This window comes from Hemitrygon akajei, chromosome 1, assembly GCF_048418815.1.
Source record: "Hemitrygon akajei chromosome 1, sHemAka1.3, whole genome shotgun sequence".
Taxonomy (NCBI): Eukaryota; Metazoa; Chordata; class Chondrichthyes; order Myliobatiformes; family Dasyatidae; genus Hemitrygon; species Hemitrygon akajei.
In genome coordinates, this window is record NC_133124.1 from 160,663,594 (window position 1) to 160,683,221 (window position 19,628).

Consider the following 19,628-nt stretch of genomic DNA (forward strand, 5'->3'; position numbering starts at 1 on the left):
TTGCGGACATTCTGATCAGTGCTCCCTTAAATCTCCTTTAGTACTCCCACATTGCGGACATTCTGATCAGTGCTCCCTTAAAGCACCTTTAGTACTCCCACATTGCCGACATTCTAATCAGTGCTCCCTTAAAGCTCCTTTAGTACTCCCACATTGGAGACAATCTGATCAATGCTCCCTTAAAGCTCCTTTAGTACTCCCATATTGCAGACATTCTGATTAGTGCTCCCTTAAAGCTCCTTTAGTACTCCCACATTGCAGACATTCTGATCAGTGCTCCCCTAAAGCTCCTTTAGTATTCCCACATTGCAGACATTCTGATTAATGCCCCTTTAATGCTCCTGAAGATACTCCCACATTTCGAACATTCTGATTAGTGCTCCTTTAATGCTCCTTAAGATGTACCCACATGGCGGACATTCTGGTTAGTGCTCCTTTACAGACAGACAGACAGACAGACAGACAGACAGACAGACATACTTTATTGATCCTGAGGGAAATTGGGTTTTGTTACAGCCACACCAACCAAGAATAGTGAAGAAATATAGCAATATAAAACCATAAATAATAAAATAATAATAAGGTAGTCATGCCAAGTGGAAATAAGTCCAGGACCAGCCTATTGGCACAGGTTGTCTGACACTCCGAGGGCGGAGTTGTAAAGTTTGATGGCCACGGGTTGAAATGACTTCCTATGACGCTCAGTGTTACATCTTGGTGGAAAGAGTCACTGGCTGAATGTACTCCTGTGCCTAACCAGTACATTATGGAGTGGATGGGAGACATTGTCCAAGATGGCATTCAACTTGGACAGCATGCTCTTTTCTGACACCACCGTCAGAGAGTCCAGTTCCACCCCCACAACATCACTGGCCTTACAAATCAGTTTGTTGATTCTGTTGGTGTCTGCTAACCTCAGCCTGCTGCACCAATACATCTTGGGAGCACCTTAATGCTCCTTTAGTACTCCCACATTGTGGACATTCTGATTAGTGCTCCTTTAATGTTCCTTTAGTACTCTCACATTGCGGACATTCTGATCGGTGCTCCCTTAAATCTCCTTTAGTAATCCCACATTGTGGACACTCTGATTAGTGCTCCCTTAAAGCTCCTTTAGTACTCCCACATTGCGGACACTCTGATTAGTGCTCCTTTTATGTTCCTTTAGTACTCTCACTTTGCGGGCATTCTGATCGGTGCTCCCTTAAAGCTCCTTTAGTACTCCCACATTGCAGACATTCTGATCAGTGCACCTTTAAAGCTCCTTTAGTACACCCACATTGCGGACATTCTGATTAGTGCTCCTTTAATGTTCCTTTAGTACTCTCACATTGCGGGCATTCTGATCGGTGCTCCCTTAAAGCTCCTTTAGTACTCCCACATTGCAGACATTCTGATCAGTGCACCTTTAAAGCTCCTTTAGTACACCCACATTGCGGACATTCTGATTAGTGCTCCTTTAATGTTCCTTTAGTACTCTCACATTGCGGACATTCTGATCGGTGATCCCTTAAATCTCCTTTAGTGCTCCCACATTGCGGACACTCTGATTAGTGCTCCTTTAATGTTCCTTTAGTACTCCCACATTGTGGACATTCTGATTAGTGCTCCTTTAATGTTCCTTTAGTACTCCCACATTGTGGACATTCTGATTAGTGCTCCCTTAAAGCTCCTTTAGTACTCCCACATTGCGGATACTCTGATTAGTGCTCCTTTTATGTTCCTTTAGTACTCTCACTTTGCGGGCATTCTGATCGGTGCTCCCTTAAAGCTCCTTTAGTACTCCCACATTGCAGACATTCTGATCAGTGCACCTTTAAAGCTCCTTTAGTACACCCACATTGCGGACATTCTGATTAGTGCTCCTTTAATGTTCCTTTAGTACTCTCACATTGCGGGCATTCTGATCGGTGCTCCCTTAAAGCTCCTTTAGTACTCCCACATTGCAGACATTCTGATCAGTGCACCTTTAAAGCTCCTTTAGTACACCCACATTGCGGACATTCTGATTAGTGCTCCTTTAATGTTCCTTTAGTACTCTCACATTGCGGACATTCTGATCGGTGATCCCTTAAATCTCCTTTAGTGCTCCCACATTGCGGACACTCTGATTAGTGCTCCTTTAATGTTCCTTTAGTACTCCCACATTGTGGACATTCTGATTAGTGCTCCTTTAATGTTCCTTTAGTACTCCCACATTGTGGACATTCTGATTAGTGCTCCCTTAAAGCTCCTTTAGTACTCCCACATTGCGGATACTCTGATTAGTGCTCCTTTTATGTTCCTTTAGTATTCTCACATTGCGGGCATTCTGATCTGTGCTCCCTTAAAGCTCCTTTAGCACTCCCACATTGCGGACATTCTGATCGGTGCTCCCTTAAAGCTCCTTTAGTACTCCCACATTGCGGATATTCTGATCAGTGCTCCCTTTAAATCTCCTTTATTTCTCCCACATTGCGGACATTCTGATCGGTGCTCCCTTAAAGCTCCTTTAGTACTCCCACATTGTGGACATTCTGATCGGTGCTCCCTTAAAGCTCCTTTAGTACTCCTACATTGCGGACATTCTGATTAGTGCTCCCTTAATGCTCCTTTAGTACTCCCACATTGCGGACATTCTGATCGGTGCTCCCTTAAAGCTCCTTTAGTACTCCCACATTGCGGACATTCTGATCGGTGCTCCCTTAAAGCTCCTTTAGTACTCCCACATTGCAGACATTCTGATCAGTGCACCTTTAAAGCTCCTTTAGTAATCCCACATTGCGGACATTCTGATTAGTGCTCCTTTAATGTTCCTTTAGTACTCCTACATTGCGGACATTCTGATTAGTGCTCCCTTAAAGCTCCTTTAGTACTCCCACATTGCGGATATTCTGATCAGTGCACCTTTAAAGCTCCTTTAGTACTCCCGCATTGCGGACATTCTGATTAGTGCTCATTTCATGTTCCTATAGTACTCTCACATTGCGGACATTCTGATCGGTGCTCCCTTAAAGCTCCTTTAGTACTCCCACATTGCGGACATTCTGATCGGTGCTCCCTTAAAGCTCATTTAGTACTCCCACATTGCGGACACTCTGATTAGTGCTCCTTTTATGTTCCTTTAGTACACTCACATTGCGGGCATTCTGATCGGTGCTCCCTTAAAGCTACTTTAGTACTCCCACATTGCGGACATTCAGATCGGTGCTCCCTTAAAGCTCCTTTAGTACTCCCACATTGCAGACATTCTGATCAGTGCACCTTTAAAGCTCCTTTAGTAATCCCACATTGCGGACATTCCGATTAGTGCTCCTTTAATGTTCCTTTAGTACTCTCACATTGCGGACATTCTGATCGGTGCTCCCTTAAATCTCCTTTAGTACTCCCACATTGTGGACACTCTGATTAGTGCTCCCTTAAAGCTCCTTTAGTACTCCCACATTGCGGACATTCTGATTAGTGCTCCATTAAAGCTCCTTTAGTACTCCCACATTGCGGACATTCTGATTAGTGCTCCTTAAAGCTCCTTTAGTACTCCCACATTGCGGACATTCTGATTAGTGCTCCCTTAAAGCTCGTTTAGTACTCCCACATTGCGGACATTCTGATCAGTGCTCCCTTAAAGCACCTTTAGTACTCCCACATTGCGGACATTCTGATTAGTGCTCCTTTAAAGCTCCTTTAGTACTCCTACATTGCGGACATTCTGATTAGTGCTCCCTTAAAGTTCCTTTAGTACTCCCACATTGCGGACATTCTGATTAGTGCTCCCTTAAAGCTCCTTTAGTACTCCCACATTGCGGACATTCTGATCAGTGCTCCCTTAAAGCTCCTCTAGGACTCCCACATTGCGGACATTCTGATTAGTGCTCCTTTAAATCTCCTTTAGTACTCCCACATTGCGGACATTCTGATTCGTGCTCCCTTAAAGCTCTTTTAGTCCTCCCACATTGCAGACATTCTGATCAGTGCTCCCTTAAAGCTCCTTTATTACTCCCACATTACGGACATTCTGATCGGTGCTCCCATAAAGCTCATCTAGTACTCCCACATTGCGGACATTCTGATTAGTGCTCCCCTAAAGCTCCTTTAGTATTCCCACATTGCGGACACTCTGGTCAGTGCTCCCTTAATGCTCCTTTAGTACTCCCACATTGCGGACATTCTGATTAGTGCTCCCTTAAAGCTCCTTTAGTACTCCCAAATTGCAGACATTCTGATCAGTGCTCCATTAAAGCTCCTTTAGTACTCCCACATTGCAGACATTCTGATTAGTGCTCCTTTAATGTTCCTTTAGTACTCTCACATTGCGGACATTCTGATCAGTGGTCCCTTACAGCTCCTTTAGTACTCCTACTTTGCAGACATTCTGATCAGTGCTCCCTTAAAGCTCCTTTAGTACTCCCACATTGCGGACATTCTGATTAGTGCTCCTTTAAAGCTCCTTTAGTACTCCTACATTGCGGACATTCTGATTAGTGCTCCCTGAAAGTTCCTTTAGTACTCCCACATTGCGGACATTCTGATCTGTGCTCCATTAAAGCTCCTTTAGTACTCCCACATTGCGGATATTCTGATTAGTGCTCCTTTAAAGCTCCTTTAGTACTCCCACATTGCAGACATTCTGATTTGTGCTCCCTTAAAGCACTTTTAGTACTCCCACATTGCAGACATTCTGATTAGTGCTCCTTTAATGTTCCTTTAGTACTCTCACATTGCGGACATTCTGATCGGTGCTTCCTTAAAGCTCCTTTAGTACTCCCACATTGCGGACACTCTGATTAGTGCTCCTTTAATGTTCCTTTAGTACTCTCACATTGCGGACATTCTGATCGGTGCTCCCTTAAAGCTCCTTTAGTACTCCCACATTGCAGACATTCTGATTAGTGCTCCCTTAAAGCTCCTTTAGTACTCCCACATTGCAGACATTCTGATTAGATAGATAGATAGATAGATAGATAGATAGATAGATAGATAGATAGATAGATAGATAGATAGATAGATAGATAGATAGATAGATAGATAGATATATAGATAGATAGATAGATAGATAGATAGATAGATAGATAGATAGATAGATAGATAGATAGATAGATAGATAGATAGATAGATAGATAGATAGATAGATAGATAGATAGATACTTTATTCATCCCCATGGGGAAATTCGACTTTTTTTTACAATGTCCCATACACTTGTTGTAGCAGAACTAATTACATACAATACTTAACTCAGTAAAAAAAAAAATGATATTCATCTAAATCACCATCTCAAAAAGCATTAATAATTGCTTTTAAAAAGTTCTTATGTCCTGGCGGTAGAATTGTAAAGCCTAATGGCATTGGGGAGTATTGACCTCTTCATCCTGTCTGAGGAGCATTGCATCAATAGTAACCTGTCGCTGAAACTGCTTCTCTGTCTCTGGATGGTGCACATTGCGGACACTCTGATTAGTGCTCCTTTAATGTTCCTTTAGTACTCTCACATTGCGGACATTCTGATCGGTGCTCCCTTAAAGCTCCTTTAGTACTCCCACATTGCGGACATTCTGATCGGTGCTCCCTTAAAGCTCCTTTAGTACTCCTACATTGCGGACATTCTGATTAGTGCTCCCTTAATGCTCCTTTAGTACTCCCACTTTGCGGACATTCTGATCGGTGCTCCCTTAAAGCTCCTTTAGTACTCCCACATTGCGGACACTCTGATTAGTGCTCCTTTAATGTTCCTTTAGTACTCTCACATTGCGGACATTCTGATCGGTGCTCCCTTAAATCTCCTTTAGTACTCCCACATTGTGGACACTCTGATTAGTGCTTCCTTAAAGCTCCTTTAGTACTCACACATTGCGGACATTCTGATTAGTGCTCCCTTAAAGCTCCTTTAGTACTCCCACATTGCGGACATTCTGATCAGTGCTCCCTTAAAGCACCTTTAGTACTCCCACATTGCGGACATTCTGATTAGTGCTCCTTTAAAGCTCCTTTAGTACTCCTACATTGCGGACATTCTGATTAGTGCTCCCTTAAAGTTCCTTTAGTACTCCCACATTGCGGACATTCTGATTAGTGCTCCCTTAAAGCTCCTTTAGTACTCCCACATTGCGGACATTCTGATCAGTGGTCCCTTACAGCTCCTTTAGTACTCCTACTTTGCAGACATTCTGATCAGTGCTCCCTTAAAGCTCCTTTAGTACTCCCACATTGCGGACATTCTGATTAGTGCTCCTTTAAAGCTCCTTTAGTACTCCTACATTGCGGACATTCTGATTAGTGCTCCCTGAAAGTTCCTTTAGTACTCCCACATTGCGGACATTCTGATCTGTGCTCCATTAAAGCTCCTTTAGTACTCCCACATTGCGGATATTCTGATTAGTGCTCCTTTAAAGCTCCTTTAGTACTCCCACATTGCAGACATTCTGATTTGTGCTCCCTTAAAGCACTTTTAGTGCTCCCACATTGCAGACATTCTGATCAGTGCTCCCTTAAAGCTCCTTTAGTACTCCCACATTGCGGACATTCTGATTAGTGCTCCTTTAAAGCTCCTTTAGTACTCCCACATTGCGGACATTCTGAATAGTGCTCCCTTAAAGCTCTTTTAGTGCTCCCACATTGCAGACATTCTGATTAGTGCTCACTTAAAGATCCTTTAGTACTCCCACATTGCAGACATACTGATTAGTGCTCCTTTAATGTTCCTTTAGTACTCTCACATTGCGGACATTCTGATCGGTGCTTCCTTAAAGCTCCTTTAGTACTCCCACATTGCGGACACTCTGATTAGTGCTCCTTTAATGTTCCTTTAGTACTCTCACATTGCGGACATTCTGATCGGTGCTCCCTTAAAGCTCCTTTAGTACTCCCACATTGCAGACATTCTGATTAGTGCTCCCTTAAAGCTCCTTTAGTACTCCCACATTGCAGACATTCTGATTAGATAGATAGATAGATAGATAGATAGATAGATAGATAGATAGATAGATAGATAGATAGATAGATAGATAGATAGATAGATAGATAGATAGATAGATAGATAGATAGATAGATAGATAGATAGATAGATAGATATATAGATAGATAGATAGATAGATAGATAGATAGATAGATAGATAGATAGATAGATAGATAGATAGATAGATACTTTATTCATCCCCATGGAGAAATTCGACTTTTTTTTACAATGTCCCATACACTTGTTGTAGCAGAACTAATTACATACAATACTTAACTCAGTAAAAAAAAAAATGATATGCATCTAAATCACCATCTCAAAAAGCATTAATAATTGCTTTTAAAAAGTTCTTATGTCCTGGCGGTAGAATTGTAAAGCCTAATGGCATTGGGGAGTATTGACCTCTTCATCCTGTCTGAGGAGCATTGCATCAATAGTAACCTGTCGCTGAAACTGCTTCTCTGTCTCTGGATGGTGCACATTGCGGACACTCTGATTAGTGCTCCTTTAATGTTCCTTTAGTACTCTCACATTGCGGACATTCTGATCGGTGCTCCCTTAAAGCTCCTTTAGTACTCCCACATTGCGGACATTCTGATCGGTGCTCCCTTAAAGCTCCTTTAGTACTCCTACATTGCGGACATTCTGATTAGTGCTCCCTTAATGCTCCTTTAGTACTCCCACTTTGCGGACATTCTGATCGGTGCTCCCTTAAAGCTCCTTTAGTACTCCCACATTGCGGACACTCTGATTAGTGCTCCTTTAATGTTCCTTTAGTACTCCCACATTGCGGACATTCTGATCGGTGCTCCCTTAAATCTCCTTTAGTACTCCCACATTGTGGACACTCTGATTAGTGCTTCCTTAAAGCTCCTTTAGTACTCACACATTGCGGACATTCTGATTAGTGCTCCCTTAAAGCTCCTTTAGTACTCCCACATTGCGGACATTCTGATTAGTGCTCCTTAAAGCTCCTTTAGTACTCCCACATTGCGGACATTCTGATTAGTGCTCCCTTAAAGCTCCTCTAGTACTCCCACATTGCGGACATTCTGATTAGTGCTCCTTTAAATCTCCTTTAGTACTCCCACATTGCGGACATTCTGATTCGTGCTCCCTTTAAGCTCTTTTAGTGCTCCCACATTGCAGACATTCTGATCAGTGCTCCCTTAAAGCTCCTTTATTACTCCCACATTACGGACATTCTGATCGGTGCTCCCATAAAGCTCCTCTAGTACTCCCACATTGCGGACATTCTTATTAGTGCTCCCCTAAAGCTCCTTTAGTACTCCCACATTGCGGACACTCTGATCAGTGCTCCCTTAATGCTCCTTTAGTACTCCCACATTGCGGACATTCTGATTAGTGCTCCCTTAAAGCTCTTTTAGTACTCCCAAATTGCAGACATTCTGATCAGTGATCAATTAAAGCTCCTTTAGTACTCCCACATTGCAGACATTCTGATTAGTGCTCCTTTAATGTTCCTTTAGTACTCTCACATTGCGGACATTCTAATCAGTGCTCCCTTACAGCTCCTTTAGTACTCCTACATTGCAGACATTCTGATCAGTGCTCCCTTAAAGCTCCTTTAGTACTCCTACATTGCGGACATTCTGATTAGTGCTCCCTGAAAGTTCCTTAAGTACTCCCACATTGCGGACATTCTGATCACTGCTCCTTTAATGTTCCTTTAGTACTCCCACATTGCGGACATTCTGATCAGTGCTCCCTTAAAGCTCCTTTAGTACTCCCACATTGCGGACATTCTGATTAGTGCTCCTTTAAAGCTCCTTTAGTACTCCCACATTGCGGACATTCTGATTAGTGCTCCCTTAAAGCACTTTTAGTGCTCCCACATTGCAGACATTCTGATCAGTGCTCCCTTAAAGCTCCTTTAGTACTCCCACATTGCGGACATTCTGAATAGTGCTCCCTTAAAGCTCCTTTAGTGCTCCCACATTGCAGACATTCTGATCAGTGCTCCCTTAAAGCTCCTTTAGTACTCCCACATTGCGGACATTCTGATTAGTGCTCCATTAAAGCTCCTTTAGTACTCCCACATTGCGGACATTCTGAATAGTGCTCCCTTAAAGCTCTTTTAGTGCTCCCACATTGCAGACATTCTGATTAGTGCTCACTTAAAGCTCCTTTAGTACTCCCACATTGCAGACATTCTGATTAGATAGATAGATAGATAGATAGATAGATAGATAGATAGATAGATAGATAGATAGATAGATAGATAGATAGATAGATAGATAGATAGATAGATAGATAGATAGATAGATAGATAGATAGATAGATAGATAGATAGATAGATAGATAGATAGATAGATAGATACTTTATTCATCCCCATGGGGAAATTCAACTTTTTTTCCAATGTCCCATACACTTGTTGTTGCAGAACTAATTACATACAATACTTAACTCAGTAAAAAAAAAATATGATATGCATCTAAATCACCATCTCAAAAAGCATTAATAATAGCTTTTAAAAAGTTCTTAAGTCCTGGCGGTAGAATTGTAAAGCCTAATGGCATTGGGGAGTATTGACCTCTTCATCCTGTCTGAGGAGCATTGCATCGATAGTAACCTGTCGCTGAAACTGCTTCTCTGTCTCTGGATGGTGCACATTGCGGACACTCTGATTAGTGCTCCTTTAATGTTCCTTTAGTACTCTCACATTGCGGACATTCTGATCGGTGCTCCCTTAAAGCTCCTTTAGTACTCCCACATTGCGGACATTCTGATCGGTGCTCCCTTAAAGCTCCTTTAGTACTCCCACATTGCGGACATTCTGATTAGTGCTCCCTTAATGCTCCTTTAGTACTCCCACATTGCGGACATTCTGATCGGTGCTCCCTTAAAGCTCCTTTAGTACTCCCACATTGCGGACACTCTGATCAGTGCTCCATTAAAGCTCCTTTAGTACTCCCACATTGCAGACATTCTGATTAGTGCTCCCTTAAAGCTCCTTTAGTACTCCCACATTGCGGACATTCTGATTAGTGCTCCTTCAATTTGCACACATTGTTGCCATTCTGATCAGTGCTACTTAAATGCTCCTTCAACATGCACACATTGCGGACAGTCTGATTATTGCTCCCTTAAAGCTCCTTTAGTACTCCCACTTTGCGGACATTCTGATTAGTGCTCCCTTAAAGCTACTTTAGTACTCCCACATTGCGGACATTCTGATTAGTGCTCCCTTAAAGCTCCTTTAGTACTCCCACATTGCGGACATTCTGATTAGTGCCCCTTTAATGTTCCTTTAGTATTCCCACATTGTGGACATTCTGATTAGTGCTCCATTAAAGCTCCTTTAGTACTCCCACATTGCAGACATTCTGATTAGTGCCCCTTTAATGTTCCTTTAGTACTCTCACATTGTGGACATTCTGATCGGTGCTCCCTTAAAGCTCATTTTTTACTCCCACATTGCGGACACTCTGATTAGTGCTCCTTTAATGTTCCTTTAGTACTCTCACATTGCGGACATTCTGATCGGTGCTCCCTTAAAGCTCCTTTAGTACTCCCACATTGCGGACATTCAGATTAGTGCTCCCTTAAAGCTCCTTTAGTACTCCCACATTGCAGACATTCTGATTAGTGCTCCTTTAATGTTCCTTTAGTACTCTCACATTGCGGACATTCTGATCGGTGCTCCCTTAAAGCTCCTTTAGTACTCCCACATTGCGGACACTCTGATCAGTGCTCCCTTAAAGCTCCTTTAGTACTCCCACATTGCGGACATTCTGATTAGTGCTTCCTTAAAGCTCTTTTAGTACTCCCACATTTGGAACATTCTGATCAGTGCTCCCTTAAAGCTCCTTTAGTACTCCCACATTTCGAACATTCTGATCAGTGCTCCCTTAAAGCTCCTTTAGTACTCCCACATTTCGAACATTCTGATTTGTGCTCCCTTAAAGCTCCTTTAGTACTCCCACATTACGAACATTCTGATTACTGCTCCTTTAATGCTCCTTAAGATGCTCCCACATGGCGGACATTCTGGTTCGTGCTCCTTTACAGACAGACAGACAGACAGACAGACAGACAGACATACTTTATTGATCCCGAGGGAAATTGGGTTTTGTTACAGCCGCACCAACCAAGAATAGTGAAGAAATATAGCAATATAAAACCATAAATAATAAAATAATAATAAGGTAGTCATGCCAAGTGGAAATAAGTCCAGGACCAGCCTATTGGCACAGGTTGTCTGACACTCCGAGGGCGGAGTTGTAAAGTTTGATGGCCACGGGTAGAAATGACTTCCTATGACGCTCAGTGTTACATCTTGGTGGAATGAGTCACTGGCTGAATGTACTCCTGTGCCTAACCAGTACATTATGGAGTGGATGGGAGTTATTGTCCAAGATGGCATGCAACTTGGACAGCATACTGTTTTCAGACACCAACGTCAGAGAGTCCAGTTCCACCCCCACAACATCACTGGCCTTATGAATAAGTTTGTTGATTCTGTTGGTGTCTGCTAACCTCAGCATGCTGTCCCAATACACCTTGGGAGCACCTTAATGCTCCTTTAGTACTCCCACATTGTGGACATTCTGATTAGTGCTCCCTTAAAGCTCTTTAATACTCCCACATTGTGGACATTCTGATTAGTGCCCCTTTAATGCTCCTTCAATACTCTCACATTGTGGACATTCGGATTAGTGCCCCTTTAATGCTCTTTAAGATACTCCCACTTTGCAGACCTTCTGATTAGTGCTCCTTTAATGCACCTTCAATACTCCCACATTGCGGACATTCTGATTAGTGCTCCTTCAATTTGCACACATTGTTGCCATTCTGATCAGTGCTACTTAAATGCTCCTTCAACATGCACCCATTGCGGACAATCTGATTAGTGCTCCCTTAATATTCCTTTAGTACTCCCACATTGTGGACATTCTGATTAGTGCCCCTTTAATGTTCCTTTAGTATTCCCACATTGTGGACATTCTGATTAGTGCTCCATTAAAGCTCCTTTAGTACTCCCACATTGCAGACATTCTGATTAGTGCTCCTTTAATGTTCCTTTAGTACTCTCACATTGTGGACATTCTGATCGGTGCTCCCTTAAAGCTCATTTAGTACTCCCACATTGCGGACACTCTGATTAGTGCTCCTTTAATGTTCCTTTAGTACTCTCACATTGCGGACTTTCTGATCGGTGCTCCCTTAAAGCTCCTTTAGTACTCCCACATTGTGGACATTCTGATTAGTGCTCCCTTAAAGCTCCTTTAGTACTCACACATTGCAGACATTCTGATTAGTGCTCCTTTAATGTTCCTTTAGTACTCTCACATTGCGGACATTCTGATCGGTGCTCCCTTAAAGCTCCTTTAGTACTCCCACATTTCGGACACTCTGATCAGTGCTCCCTTAAAGCTCCTTTAGTACTCCCACATTGCGGACATTCTGATTAGTGCTTCCTTAAAGCTCTTTTAGTACTCCCACATTTGGAACATTCTGATTAGTGCTCCCTTAAAGCTCCTTTAGTACTCCCACATTACGAACATTCTGATTACTGCTCCTTTAATGCTCCTTAAGATGCTCCCACATGGCGGACATTCTGGTTAGTGCTCCTTTACAGACAGACAGACAGACAGACAGACAGACAGACATACTTTATTGATCCCGAGGGAAATTGGGTTTTGTTACAGCCGCACCAACCAAGAATAGTGAAGAAATATAGCAATATAAAACCATAAATAATAAAATAATAATAAGGTAGTCATGCCAAGTGGAAATAAGTCCAGGACCAGCCTATTGGCACAGGTTGTTTGACACTCCGAGGGCGGAGTTGTAAAGTTTGATGGCCACGGGTAGGAATGACTTCCTATGACGCTCAGTGTTACATCTTGGTGGAATGAGTCACTGGCTGAATGTACTCCTGTGCCTAACCAGTACATTATGGAGTGGATGGGAGTTATTGTCCAAGATGGCATGCAACTTGGACAGCATACTGTTTTCAGACACCAACGTCAGAGAGTCCAGTTCCACCCCCACAACATCACTGGCCTTATGAATAAGTTTGTTGATTCTGTTGGTGTCTGCTAACCTCAGCCTGCTGTCCCAATACACCTTGGGAGCACCTTAATGCTCTTTTAGTACTCCCACATTGTGGACATTCTGATTAGTGCTCCATTAAAGCTCCTTTAGTACTCCCACATTGCAGACATTCTGATTAGTGCTCCTTTAATGTTCCTTTAGTACTCTCACATTGTGGACATTCTGATCGGTGCTCCCTTAAAGCTCATTTAGTACTCCCACATTGCGGACACTCTGATTAGTGCTCCTTTAATGTTCCTTTAGTACTCTCACATTGCGGACTTTCTGATCGGTGCTCCCTTAAAGCTCCTTTAGTACTCCCACATTGTGGACATTCTGATTAGTGCTCCCTTAAAGCTCCTTTAGTACTCACACATTGCAGACATTCTGATTAGTGCTCCTTTAATGTTCCTTTAGTACTCTCACATTGCGGACATTCTGATCGGTGCTCCCTTAAAGCTCCTTTAGTACTCCCACATTTCGGACACTCTGATCAGTGCTCCCTTAAAGCTCCTTTAGTACTCCCACATTGCGGACATTCTGATTAGTGCTTCCTTAAAGCTCTTTTAGTACTCCCACATTTGGAACATTCTGAACAGTGCTCCCTTAAAGCTCCTTTAGTACTCCCACATTTCTAACATTCTGATCAGTGCTCCCTTAAAGCTCCTTTAGTACTCCCACATTTCGAACATTCTGATTAGTGCTCCCTTAAAGCTCCTTTAGTACTCCCACATTACGAACATTCTGATTACTGCTCCTTTAATGCTCCTTAAGATGCTCCCACATGGCGGACATTCTGGTTAGTGCTCCTTTACAGACAGACAGACAGACAGACAGACAGACAGACATACTTTATTGATCCCGAGGGAAATTGGGTTTTGTTACAGCCGCACCAACCAAGAATAGTGAAGAAATATAGCAATATAAAACCATAAATAATAAAATAATAATAAGGTAGTCATGCCAAGTGGAAATAAGTCCAGGACCAGCCTATTGGCACAGGTTGTTTGACACTCCGAGGGCGGAGTTGTAAAGTTTGATGGCCACGGGTAGGAATGACTTCCTATGACGCTCAGTGTTACATCTTGGTGGAATGAGTCACTGGCTGAATGTACTCCTGTGCCTAACCAGTACATTATGGAGTGGATGGGAGTTATTGTCCAAGATGGCATGCAACTTGGACAGCATACTGTTTTCAGACACCAACGTCAGAGAGTCCAGTTCCACCCCCACAACATCACTGGCCTTATGAATAAGTTTGTTGATTCTGTTGGTGTCTGCTAACCTCAGCCTGCTGTCCCAATACACCTTGGGAGCACCTTAATGCTCCTTTAGTACTCCCACATTGTGGACATTCTGATTAGTGCTCCCTTAAAGCTCTTTAATACTCCCACATTGTGGACATTCTGATTAGTGCCCCTTTAATGCTCCTTCAATACTCCCACATTGTGGACATTCGGATTAGTGCCCCTTTAATGCTCTTTAAGATACTCCCACTTTGCAGACATTCTGATTAGTGCTCCTTTAATGCACCTTCAATACTCCCACATTGCGGACATTCTGATTAGTGCTCCTTCAATTTGCACACATTGTTGCCATTCTGATCAGTGCTACTTAAATGCTCCTTCAACATGCACCCATTGCGGACAATCTGATTAGTGCTCCCTTAATATTCCTTTAGTACTCCCACATTGTGGACATTCTGATTAGTGCCCCTTTAATGTTCCTTTAGTATTCCCACATTGTGGACATTCTGATTAGTGCTCCATTAAAGCTCCTTTAGTACTCCCACATTGCAGACATTCTGATTAGTGCTCCTTTAATGTTCCTTTAGTACTCTCACATTGTGGACATTCTGATCGGTGCTCCCTTAAAGCTCATTTAGTACTCCCACATTGCGGACACTCTGATTAGTGCTCCTTTAATGTTCCTTTAGTACTCTCACTTTGCGGACGTTCTGATTAGTGCTCCCTTAAAGCACCTTTAGTACTCCCACATTGCGGACGTTCTGATTAGTGCTCCCTTTAAGATCCTTTAGTACTCCCACATTCCAGACATTCTGATTAGTGCTCCTTTAATGCACCTTCAATACTCCCACTTTGCAGATATTCTGATTAGTGCTCCTTTAATGCTCCTTCAATACTCCCACATTGTGGACATTCTGATTAGTGCTCCTTTAATGCACCTTCAGTACTCCCACATTGCGGACATTCTGATTAGTACTACCTTAAAAATCCTTTAGTACTCCCACATTGTGGACGTTCTGATTAGTGCTCCTTTATTGCTCCTTCAATACTCCCACATTGCTGGCATTCTGATTAGTGCTCCTTTAATGCACCTTCAATACCCCCATATTGCGGGCATTCTGATTAGTGCTCCTTTAATGCACCTTCAGTACTCCCACATTGTGGACATTCTGATTAGTGCTCCTTTAATGCACCTTCAATACTCCCACATTGCGGGCATTCTGATTAGTGCTCCTTTAATGCACCTTCAATACTCCCACATTGCGGGCATTCTGATTAGTGCTCCTTTAATGCTCCTTTAGTACTCCCACATTGTGGACATTCTGATTAGTGCTCCTTCAATTCGTACACATTGTTGCCATTCTGATCAGTGCTACTTTAATGCTCCTTCAATACGCACACATTGTTGGCATTCTGATTAGTGCTCCTTTAATGCACCTTCAATACTCCCACATTGTGGGCATTCTGATTAGTGCTCCTTTAATGCTCTTTCAATACTCCCACATTGTTGGCATTCTGATTAGTGCTCCTTTAATGCTCCTTTAGTACTCCCACATTGCGGGCATTCTGATTAGTGCTCCTTTAATGCACCTTCAATACTCCCACATTGCGGGCATTCTGATTAGTGCTCCTTTAATGCTCTTTCAATACTCCCACATTGTTGGCATTCTGATTAGTGCTCCTTTAATGCACCTTCAATACTCCCACATTGTGGGCATTCTGATTAGTGCTCCTTTAATGCACCTTCAATACTCCCACATTGCGGGCATTCTGATTAGTGCTCCTTTATTGCTCCTTTAGTACTCCCACATTGCGGGCATTCTGATTAGTGCTCCTTTAATGCACCTTCAATACTCCCACATTGCGGGCATTCTGATTAGTGCTCCTTTAATGCTCTTTCAATACTCCCACATTGTTGGCATTCTGATTAGTGCTCCTTTAATGCACCTTCAATACTCCCACATTGTGGGCATTCTGATTAGTGCTCCTTTAATGCACCTTCAATACTCCCACATTGCGGGCATTCTGATTAGTGCTCCTTTAATGCTCCTTTAGTACTCCCACATTGTGGACATTCTGATTAGTGCTCCTTCAATTCGTACACATTGTTGCCATTCTGATCAGTGCTACTTTAATGCTCCTTCAATACGCACACCTTGCGGCCATACTGATTGTACAGGAATCCAACGGTACTTCGAACCTACAGTTGTCCAGTGGACAGCTGTTAAGATGCAGTGCAGAATAGTCCCTCCTGGCCCTTTGAGCCATGCCACCCAGCAATCCCATAATTTAATCCTTGTCTAATCAAGGGACAATTTACAATGAACTATGAACCAGTATGTCTTTGGACAGTGGGAGGACGTGGTCACGGGGCGAATGTATAAACTTCTTACAGGCAGCAGCATGAATTGAACCCGGCTGGCTTGTACCGTAAAGCATCTTGTTGACCAATACACTACCGTGCTGCCTTATGTGGGGTCTCCAGATTTGCAGTGCTGATAGTAGAGTGTAGCTGACATTGTCCTTGTGTCTGTGTAACACTCCTTCAGTATTACCACCATGATTGGCCAGCTCTCCATCATTACTGCACAGTGCTTACCAAGATCTCTGCAGTACACACCAACAGCAATGTAACTGTCAACACTGAGGATCTCCTTCAATACTGTCTTGTTGCTTAATATTCATACTCTCTCCTCAGCTGTAGTGTCAGAGGAATGGACAGCCAACATTCAACAAGAAGTTACAGTGCGGAAGGGCCTGTGTGCACACATTCAGTGTCGCTACAGCTATCCATCACGTCTGGCAAATGACCAACGGGTGGGAATCTGGTTTAACTCAAATGACCTATTTTCACAGTCACGGATAGCCTTTCACTCCAAGGATAGCAATCGTGTAATGCCAAGATATCACCATCGGACCCGGCTCTCTGGAAACCTGAACGACAATGACTGTTCCCTGAATATAAACAATGTTACACAGGAAGATGAAGGCCCTTATCACTTCAGAATTGAATTTAATAGCTCGTATAGCTATAGCTACTCCACCATAACACAACTACGTGTTGTAGGTAAGTGTTTTGTCTAATTAAATAATGATAGACACTCAGCAGTCAGCGAGAAATAGCCAAATTCTGCTGCTTTCCCAGTAACACAATTCACAAATTAATAATGCAGAATGGGATTATCAGTGACTTGCTGTGCCTCCGTCAGATTTAACACAATATCCAAACTCACTGTCTCTGCTATGATGTTATCTCTTCCACATTTCTCTATTATAAACTAAGTTATGAATGGACAAAGTTTTTACAGCACCCTTCATTTCCTCAGGAAATCTGAGCCAGCTTCCCAGCGTGGGCTCCATTAATGCCGGTATGGGAACAGGCAGCTTCCCAGTGTGGGCTCCATTAATACCGGTATGGGAACAGACAGCTTCCCAGTGTGAGTTCCATTAATGCCGGGATTTGAACAGGCAGCTTCCCAGTGTGGGCTCCATTAATACCGGTATGGGAACAGGCAGCTTCCCAGTCTGGGCTCCATTAATGCCGGTATGGGAACAGAGAGCTTCCCAGTGTGTGCTCCAATAATACCGGTATGGTAACAGGCAGCTTCCCAGTCTGGGCTCCATTAATATCGGTATGGGAACAGGCAGCTTCCCAGTCTGGGCTCCATTAATACCGGTATGGGAACAGGCAGCTTCCCAGTCTGGGCTCCATTAATACCGGTATGGGAACAGGCAGCTTCCCAGTGTGGGCTCCATTAATGCCGGTATGGGAACAGACAACTTCCCAGTGTGGGCTCCATTAATGCCGGGATGGGAACAGACAGCTTCCCAGTGTGGGCTCCATTAATACCGGTATGGGAACAGGCAGCTTCCCAGTGTGTGCTCCATTAATGCCGGTATGGGAACAGGCAGCATCCAAGTGTGGGCTCCATTAATACCGGTATGGGAACAGACAGCTTCCCAGTGTGGGCTCCATTAATACCGGTATGGGAACAGGCAGCTTCCCAGTGTGGGCTCCATTAATACCGGTATGGGAACAGGCAGCTTCCCAGTGTGGGCTCCATTAATACCGGTATAGGAACAGGCAGCTTCCCAGTGTGGGGTCCATTAATGCCGGTATGGGAACAGGCAGCTTCCCAGTGTGGGCTCCATTAATACCGGTATGGGAACAGGCAGCTTCCCAGTGTGGGCTCCATTAATACCGGTATGGGAACAGGCAGCTTCCCAGTGTGGGCTCCATTAATACCGGTATGGGAACAGACAGCTTCCCAGTGTGGGCTCCATTAATGCCGGTATGGGAACAGGCAGCTTCCCAGTGTGGGCTCCATTAATACCGGAATGGGAACAGGCAGCTTCCCAGTGTGGGCTCCATTAATACCGGTATGGGAACAGGCAGCTTCCCAGTGTGGGCTCCATTAATACCGGTATGGGAACAGACAGCTTCCCAGTGTGGGCTCCATTAATGCCGGTATGGGAACAGGCAGCTTACCAGTGTGGGCTCTATTAATACCGGTATGGGAACAGACAGCTTCCCAGTGTGGGCTCCATTAATACCGGTATGGGAACAGGCAGCTTCCCAGTGTGGGCTCCATTAATACTGGTATGGGAACAGACAGCTTCCCAGTGTGGGCTCCATTAATACCGGTATGGGAACAGGCAGCTTCCCAGTGTGGGCTCCATTAATGCCGGTATGGGAACAGACAGCTTCCCAGTGTGGGCTCCATTAATACCGGGATGGGAACAGACAGCTTCCCAGTGTGGGCTCCATTAATACCGGGATGGGAACAGACAGCTTCCCAGTGTGGGCTCCATTAATACCAGTATGGGAACAGGCAGCTTCCCAGTGTGGGCTCCATTAATACCGGTATGGGAACAGACAGCTTCCCAGTGTGGGCTCCATTAATGCCGGTATGGGAACAGACAGCTTCCCAGTGTGGGCTCCATTAATACCGGGATGGGAACAGACAGCTTCCCAGTGTGGGCTCCATTAATGCCGGTATGGGAACAGGCAGCTTCCCAGTGTGGGCTCCATTAATACCGGGATGGGAACAGGCAGCTTCCCAGTGTGTGCTCCAATAATGCCGGTATGGGAACAGGCAGCTTCCCAGTGTGGGCTCCATTAATGCCGGTATGGGAACAGGCAGCTTCCCAGTGTGGGCTCCATTAATGCCAGTATGGGAACAGACAGCTTCCCAGTGTGGGCTCCATTAATGCCGGAATGGGAACAGACAGCTTCCCAGTGTGGGCTCCATTAATACCGGTATTGTACCAGGCAGCTTCCCAGTGTGGGCTCCATTAATACCGGTATGGGAACAGGCAGCTTCCCAGTGTGTGCTCCAGTAATGCCGGTATGGGAACAGGCAGCTTCCCAGTGTGGGCTCCATTAATACC

At 44.0% G+C, this 19,628-nt stretch overlaps 1 protein-coding gene across 1 annotated transcript in view; it reads left to right on the top strand.

Moving 5' to 3' along the window:
* LOC140734425 (myeloid cell surface antigen CD33-like) overlaps positions 1-19,628 on the top strand; it is a 609,813-nt gene that overhangs the window by 77,896 nt on the left and 512,289 nt on the right. The window contains exon 3 of the mRNA XM_073058385.1: positions 16,936-17,304. Coding sequence (XP_072914486.1) covers positions 16,936-17,304 — 369 coding nt within the window. The remainder of the gene's footprint in view (positions 1-16,935; positions 17,305-19,628) is intronic.